Source organism: Halyomorpha halys, unplaced genomic scaffold, assembly GCF_000696795.3.
Source record: "Halyomorpha halys isolate HHAL.00 unplaced genomic scaffold, Hhal_1.1 Scaffold608.1, whole genome shotgun sequence".
Taxonomy (NCBI): Eukaryota; Metazoa; Arthropoda; class Insecta; order Hemiptera; family Pentatomidae; genus Halyomorpha; species Halyomorpha halys.
The window spans coordinates 441,543-450,356 of NW_027109708.1; the positions used below are offsets into that span (position 1 = coordinate 441,543).

An 8,814-nucleotide genomic window follows, 5' to 3' on the forward strand; every position below is an offset into this window, starting at 1 on the left:
CTGGCCAGGAATAAATAAAGCGGTTAGTCTACTTCATGCAGCTGCCCACGTCGGTTTCTCGTTGATGTTGGTGCTGTATAATATAATTATACTTATTTTGTAAAGCCTGGTGCACTGAGGTAACCTAATCATTAGCACGTGGCACTCATACTGCTATTTTACAGGGACGACCTCAGCGCTACCTGTCGAAAAGTTATCGTTGCAACAGCTAGGTTTGAGACACCTGTTATTATCTAAGATCGGTAGGCGCCCCCCGCAACAAACTAAAGAGGGTTGACTGCACACTAATGTATTACAATCTAAGAGGGAAACATGGTGTGAGTTGAGAGGTAACTGGATAAACTGAGCAGCGGAGGGAAGGCACTCCAGGTTCAGGTATGAGGCCAAGAAGTTGGAAGGAGGTAGTACCTTTGCACTGGGCTGACCTTTATACTGGCCCTCATCCAGCCACAGGGGATTAGTTGAGAGACCTATGAAGCATAGGCCGAGTTCTCAAGGATGCTATAAACCCAAGATTATATGTTCACAGTGAAAACTGCATCCTGTTTGAGCTGGTTCTGCAATACTTCCCAAATATGGCTCTGAACGGACATAGATGTAGTGAACGACATTGCCAACTGTGTCACTATTGCAGAATCCCGTCAGGTGAGTGGAGCATCTGGCCCCAATCTGAAGGGGTGTCTTCAGGGGAGGTTGGAGATGGAATAACAAGAAGGATAATACATCACTGCTATTTTCATAGAGAAGGAGAAGGTTTTGATAACAACTGTGATAGCTTGTGGCCAATTGGATGCAGGTAAAGAGAATAAATGATGGGAGAGATATCAGTGGATGATAACAATACTAGTAGCACCAGCTTTTCCTTCCAGGTGATCTGTCTGGTGAATGGTTACTAATTAGTTGAGTTTCTGCGATAAAAGCTACTTAAATATTTCAAAAATAATAATATTTTATAAATAGTCTTTCTTCTATTGTAGATACTGCATAAAGGGGCTGTGATAGTCAAGCACTTAGGACGGGGGTCTCAGAGTATACAGTTCAAAATGGTGTGGGTTCGATTCCCATCTGCCTCAGTGGATATCAAGTAGTGGTGCCAAGAAATAAAGCCATAACAAAAAAGACAAAGATAAATTAGAGCTGCAATTCAATATAGCATATGAAATCCCTTCTGAAGCGAACTATGGGAAATCCTATTTAGCAATCTCTGAATAGTATTAAAAACAAAGAATGCATTAACACAAATATCAGTTGTATTTCTATATCAAAAAACCCTAACAAACTGCTCTCACCACTTATTTCAGCCAAACAGGACATCAATTCAAATTTGATTCACCTATAATCATTCACTGGGAGAAAAATAATTTCAAACAAAATCTAAAAAAAAAAGTTATCTCAATTGAAAAATGTAAGAATCGGGCTACTAACAAAAATCAGATGTACAAAATTTTAACACATGTTACTCAAAACTCATAAGACACAATTAACAACACTAATAATAAATATTTAAAATGGAAAACAGACTGACTATCTGATAGAAAACTGTTAAAATATGGAAAACTTAAGAAAAAAAAAAATTTACCTTTCTATGTTTCACGTTAGCTCAGTACTCTGCTAACGTTGCACAAGTTAGTTCTTGTTATTAGAGTTAGTTCTTAAAGTTATTAGTTAAATCGAATACTCAGTTATAAAACAATTGTAAGTAAAATTTCTATTTATTAATCTTAATTTGTATTCTTGAAAGCAAATGACCAGGTATGCTGAAATTATACTTGCATATTTCACAAAAACCTTTAGTCACTTAAATAGCAATTAATAACTAACTGGTCAAATATTTCAGCTATTCAGGCATTATCAGTGTTGAAAACCACATCATCACATTAAAGAGAACAGAGATAGCATATCCCAAGCCAATAGCCTAATACAAACTAAAAAACAATACTAACCAATATGATTAATTATGAGAGTTAAAATATCTCTTTATGGTAAATATGTGATAGATGACTTAAGATTTGCTATCACTAGTAAATATTAATCTAGTCTGACTGACCAGGTAGGATTTGGTAACAAATCTTGATGATCACTTCTGTATTAATAAATAAATCTAGTATCTGATACTATATATTACCAGAATATGTGACCAGTTAGTTATTGACTACTATTTAAGTGACTAAAGGTTTCTGTTTAAAATCTTCAATGATTATCTAATTATTATTTTTGAGTTTTTGCTTTCATTGTTTAAAAAAAAATGACATTAACAATATTTAATAAAATTAATTTTTTTATGCATAGGATTATTAGAAGTCATTCTATCAATGAAACTTTTTCAGATGGACATCCGGATAACTCAGGAATAAATCTCTATTACACAGAAAAAAAGTAAGTATTCAGTAATTAGTTATAAATATAAATTTAAAAAATAAATTGACCAATTTATAGACTTGGGATATTTGTTTTCTGTAACTTATGTCTGGGTGAAGAGGCCCTTGTAAAAACATAAAGTTACCTAGATATGTGTGACATCGCGATAAAAATGTTAAGTCAATGTATGATATAAAAATCGTATATTAATAGAAAATTTAGAAGTTTTTAGTTAGTAATTTCTTAGAAAATCAGCTAATTCACACTGCTAAGTTAAGTATATTACTTAGGTAATATTTTTTCACTTTCAAACAATATTCTATAATTTTTACTTTTAATTACCTATGTATAAAATGTATAGTAAGAGAAAGTATTACAATCTTGAATAGTTTAGAATCTGAGTTTTCATGGTTGTATGTATGTGTGGTTTTTTTCAAGGGTCGGTGGAAATCTTCAAAAGACACGGATAGGCCTATCCGTGTGTGGGATTTTTACCCACTAAAACCACCGCCCTACACTTGTTCATTCCTCTCCACGGGACCACTGTTTGGGATTACTTTGTAGAGGGAAATGGCTGAGTGCCACCTCATTTTCTTCGGATGATTTTCACGTTTCCATGCTAGTCCTACCTTCTAGCCCTCTCTTCCGCTCTCAATCACTTTAAGACAACTGTGTTGAATCTCTTCACTGTGTTCCAATGGTGTTCTGAGTACAGCATGTCGCTTACTACGTTATCTGGTGTGATGCTTCCTCCACTCTCCCTAATTCGCTTCTTTCTGCTTCGTGCCCCACTGTTTCTTCCAATGTCTGGCACGCTGGGCATCCGCACTGTTATCCAATTTAAATCTGTATCAGTATGCTCTAAAGCATCCATGTCCTGTCAACAGTTGGGTTACGTAAAAATCTACCTCACCATGCTGGCGACCATACCACAAGCCCACCTTGGGTATTAACCTGCGAGTCCACTTCCCGTAATCTATAGCCTCCCAACACTGTTGCCTCTGATTGATGGTTATTTTTCACTCTTCTTTTCTGGAAATGTTTAAACGTACTCTATCCTGCTTCTTTCTTCAATAAGGAGTTCCACAGGCGGCTTTCTGGCTATCACTCACACCACCTCGTAGGAAATAGTCCGAAAAGCACTTACCATCCTTAAGGAAACTCTGCGATAAACGGAAACCATCTATCTACTGTATGATTTGATTATGATTGTGATGATTATGATCTACTGATGCAACTCTCCCTAGGACCTCCAATGTTTGGTATAAGGCATGACAATAAGGATGCTACTTTAGCAGATTTGGCGCAGATATATTTCGTGTGAACATTAAACCGGAGACGTGCATCGATCATGACTCCTAGATATTTTAAGCAAGACTGGAAATGAATTTCCTACCCACCATGACAGTGATGAACTAAGTTTACTTCCTGCTAGTGACTAGGAGAACCTCGGTCTTGTGATCTGCAAGCTGTAGGCCTACCAAAGATAGACAACCTTGCACCATAGCAACTGCCTGGCTAGCGATGAGGGTAACTTCTTCCAAGTACTTCGCTGCCACTCCCACTACAATGTCATCTGCGAATCCCACAACTGTTGGTCCCTTTGGCATTGTCAATTTGAAAATTATGTCGTACATGACATTCCACAGAAGAGACCCTGCTGCATATCCCTGTGGGACTCCATCAGTCACCTTGTATCTCCTTTGGCCAGTTTGTGATAGATAAGACAGAACTCTATCTTTGAAGTAGTCTGTAAGAACTCTCATAAGATAGATTGGCACATCTAATATACAGCTCCATCTTGCAATGTTAAAAGCATTCTTAATATCTAGAGTGATGATTGCTGCATAACACTTAGCACCTCTCCTCCACCTTGCTCCTGCAATAGCTGTTTGGGCTATCTCGACTACCAATCCAACAGCATCTACTGTGGATCGCTCTTTACAAAATCCATAATGAGCCCTCGAGAAGCCATTAACACCCTTCATGAACTCTTGTAGCCTGAGGGAAAGGATTTTCTTGAATGCCTTACCTGTAGTATCCAATAAACCAATTGGACGATTGGTTGACAGGTCTTCCAGTCTTCCCTTACCCTTTAGAATAAGTTCGAGGTGCTGTCTCTTCCAAGGTTTCAGAATTGAGCATTCCCAAATGTAAGAATTGAAGAGATCAATGAAAAGATCTGGCCATTTCCTGAGAGCCACCTTCAGCGCTTCATTTGGAGTTCTGTCTAATCCTGGTGCCCTGCCATGTTTTAGGTCTGAGGCGATGTCTTCTATCTTTTCCTGCATGATTTGTGAAAAATCTGTTGTATATATGTTGTCTGTATATTCAATAGTTTACTGACAATATTGTCCACAACATTCCATCTCGTAGCGAGTTACATTGTGCCTTTACTTAGTTTGTGAAGTGGTATTTTGTAAGGCCTACTTCATCCTGTCAATTTGTTATCCTACTTCCCCATTTAGTTGCCCATGCGTTGAAATCACCCACTATAATAGCTGGCTTATGGCAAATGGCCTCTAAGACAAATTCACAAAGTCTTCGATTGTGATGCTGAGCTAGGCGTAATAGCTAAAGATGTACACGTCGTTGATCTTCGCCCATACAAAGCGGAAATGTGATGCAGTGTTCATTTCCTGAATAGCTTGGGAATCCCAAGCCCAAATAGCAGCTTTACCACTGACATCAGATACCCATATGCTGCTATTCTGATTTTTCTATTGTCGCAGAGAATAGCGATGTTGATGTGCTGTTCCTGTACAGTTTGGTAAAGGAGGTCCTGGGCAGCTTCACAATGGTTCAAATTCAGCTGGAGTATCTTCATCTGCAGTTTTGTTGGATTTTTGTCATTGTTTTCAATGCTGAAGGGAAAGCTGGGCACTTACTACTTCCGCTGGGGGGATCAGCATCTTCATTTCCTGCACATAATGTGCATTTATGGTCACAATCAGTATGTTTATCACCTGCTTTACTAAAGTTTCGACATAAGGAGGTCCTATCCTTTCCAACACAATTCCGAGCTATGTGTCCATACTTCAAGCAACGGAAATACTTTGGAACTCTAAGTCTTTTGCGTAAACGGCTAACAATCAGTTCTACTCATACCTCACCCTGAGCTGGAGAACCGGCAGTGAAATGACCTCCATAGGCTTTTCAGTTCAGCGAGAGATTGCTCTTTCTAATGGTCCAATTGGAGTAGAAGATCGCCTTAATTAATTTCCGGACCTTAGTTATTGAAGAGGCCATCTACACTATCGCCGGATCTTCTCTTACTTTTCGCAGGACATCTGTATAGGACTAGCTATCCGGTGATTTAACAATTATGGCGTCAGGCCTCGGAGCCTTGGGCAAGGGTTCTTCCTTGATCATTTTCGTACTTCCTGCCATTGTTCATCCTGTGGTTCCTAACATTGAACTGCCAATCTCTGAGGGCTATCTACGCTATGGTACACAACTTGTGCATTCGGTTGTATGATTTTCTGCGTGTTCTTCCTTTTATCGTCCAACAAAGAAGGTGTAGTAACTGTCCCCTCTGATTTAGCATTTTTTTTTTATGGACTTATCTCCTTTGTTTGGGTGTGGCCATCTGCAGTTTCAATAGGGAGGGCGGCTATTTCCAACTTCTCAAAGTAAAGTTAGATTTTGCAGGTATAACTCCTTATCTTACCATGAACATTATTCTTTGTGCGAATAAAGGAGAGAAGTTGTTTAATCTTGCTCCCGATGTTCTGCATCACCTCTGTAGTGGTTAGTCTTGTGGTATTAGATGCAGCAAAGGCCAAGTCTTCCACTATTGCTGCACTGTGGTTGTATGATGACGATACTGGGAAACCCGCTTTCATATTCCCTATCGACACTGGTACCAGGGTTCCAATTATTGTTATCTACCATTATTATAAAAATTGCATTTTATACCTCCTGCCAGGTTTTGAAACAGCCGCCTCTAACCTGAGGAACAGACACTGATCAGTATGCCACCTATTCTAGGAACCGTCACGCCTGGATTTGAGTCTAGTTTTGGTCCATTCCGGGTATTTTACCCGAATTGCTCAGGAAATCAAAGAACTGAAAGAGGAATACTCAGTTTTAGCATGGGCTGGACAGGTTTTTTTTTTTTTTAAATTTAGAAATGGCCATACAAGATTTCAAAATAAGTCTTGTTCTGGCCACCCTTAGTCATTGAATTGTTGACTGAGAGATAGTTTTAAGCAATAGATAAAGACAAGTGTCATCCTATGTTCGGAATAGTAAGGTTAATTGGTGAATAAATTATTTTTTTACTCTAAAGGTACAAACAGTTATCAGATATACTTCATTTATATCCTAGTTATTAATACTAAACTAGGCTGTAAATTTAAAAATATTTCTTTCAGATTATAATTTAAGTATCAGATATATTAGGTATGTAGGTTTGAAATAGTAAGTTTTATTACAATTACTAAAATTTTGATGAAATAATGGACTAACTAAATTAAAGAATTCATTTTAATTTTCAATTAATTTTTCAGGATGCCAAAATTAGCTGGAGTTTTACTATTGGGTACTGGTGGATATATTCGACCAATGAGTACAGAACATATGGAAACTTCATGCAGAATCAATGAGGACAAAGTCCTGCATCCTTTTGCCTTTAGAACTCATACACATTCACTCGGTTGGTACCTCCTGATTTTTTAAATATGATATCTTAAATATATGAAATTTAGTTACATAAGTTGATTAGATTTGTTAGTTTTGCTCACATGTTACTTGAAATATGATGTGATTTCTATTGAGGTGTTAATAGTTGACCGTAGATTAATATGAGGAGATGGTCGGGGGTGCAGTCAAGATACACTAATAAACAAAACTTATGTATTTGTGCCAATGTTTTGTCCTGAATTTCAAGCTTTCATCAGGGCTGAAAAACAAAAAAAAACAGATAATAGTCATAATTCAGAGAAACAAAAATAAAAATAAAATAATAATAAACAAACTTGGTAATATACATCATAATAAATTGAGTAGATAGTTTTTGATTGATACTAATAGAAGATAAAATATAATATTATAGAGGTAAGAATTATACAAAATAAATGATAAACAGATTAAAAAACAGACACTGTTCAAGTGAATAAAGAATTAAACATGAATGGTGCGGAAGAAAATGTAAATTACCAATGATGGAATTAGCATAATAAGGTATGTGAGTAACATTAAGAGTAATGAAAACAATATAAATCAACATAGTGAAATGTATGAAAGAAAATGATACAATGGGGAAGAAAGAAAACAGAATTTATGTTACAATGGATAAAAGATTCACAGTAATATAGATCAATAACAATAATAAGCTTACATAAATATAGAGTGTCTGGAAAGGTGAATAAGAAGGAACATTGGAGTGAAGATAAGGAGGATGAGAAAAAAAGGAAGCAATATTTAAAAAGACAAAGAGATTTACTTAGACAAAGATTCCGTCTAAAGTGAATGGGTACTAACTCACTTTGTAGCAGTAGAAAGCGGGGATAAAATATGTTAAACCAAGCGGAAATTGTTACTGGCATGTATGACTAACTATGAAAGACCGTTTAGATAAAATGAATAAAGTAGAAGAAATGAAATTAAAGATCTGTAGAGTAAAATAACTTGTAAACTAAAAAATTGTAAAAATATATAGTTGGGCTAAATATATGAGTAATGATGAAGATGAGAAAATGAAAATAATAAAAGGTGAAATGAACGTTGAAAAGGCGGAAGGTTAGTATTATAATGAGTTGGGAAAAAAAAAATTATATGTGTTTAATAAATTGACTATTTAGAAATAGGCTAGGGATTGATTCTAATTGTATATTAATACTTTTGTAAAAGTCGTTTGTCATGGTGAGGGACGGTGGCTAGAATGAAAGTTTTGTCAAAATCAGATGAATGGTTAAATGATAAGGAATGTTTGGACAGTTTAGAAGCTGTAAAGTTGAGGGAAGAAACAGAATATTGGCATTGGATTATGCAGTCTGTAAGTAGGTTTTTAGTTCTGCCAGTGTAAGAGGAGTTGCAATTAGGAGTAGAACAAGAGATATGGTATACAACATGAGAGCGGTATTATAGAGGAATAGGATCTTTAAGGTGAGAGTAGATATAAGAAAGTTTGTTGTGGGATCTGAAGGGAAGTCAGAGGTTGGGTATAGAGGAACGTAAGTATTTTGAGATGTTATTAGAAAGAAAGAGGATGTAAGGTAGTGATCCTCATCCTTATACAATAAGAGGACGGTAAGAGATTATGAAGAATTCGGTGAAGAGGGGATATGATTAATGTAATTGGTAAATGAATGGAATATGGTCCGGGAGCGGTTAAAAAAAAAACTCAAATAGTAAATAATTATACTATTTTATTGAGCCAACGTTTCGCCCCACGTTGCAGGGCTTCGTCAGGGCTAAAAAAGATACAAACACTATAGTTACAAAAAGGAAAAA

At 36.4% G+C, this 8,814-nt stretch overlaps 1 protein-coding gene across 3 annotated transcripts in view; it reads left to right on the top strand.

The window, feature by feature from the left end:
• Phm (Peptidylglycine-alpha-hydroxylating monooxygenase) overlaps positions 1-8,814 on the top strand; it is a 66,767-nt gene that overhangs the window by 25,333 nt on the left and 32,620 nt on the right. For all 3 annotated transcript variants that reach the window (XR_010843585.1, XM_067047899.1, XM_067047898.1), the window contains exons 5-6: positions 2,328-2,376; positions 6,870-7,015. Coding sequence is in view for 2 of the 3 variants with exons in the window: in XM_067047899.1 (XP_066904000.1) it covers positions 2,328-2,376; positions 6,870-7,015 (195 nt within the window). In the remaining variant the exon portion in view is untranslated. The remainder of the gene's footprint in view (positions 1-2,327; positions 2,377-6,869; positions 7,016-8,814) is intronic.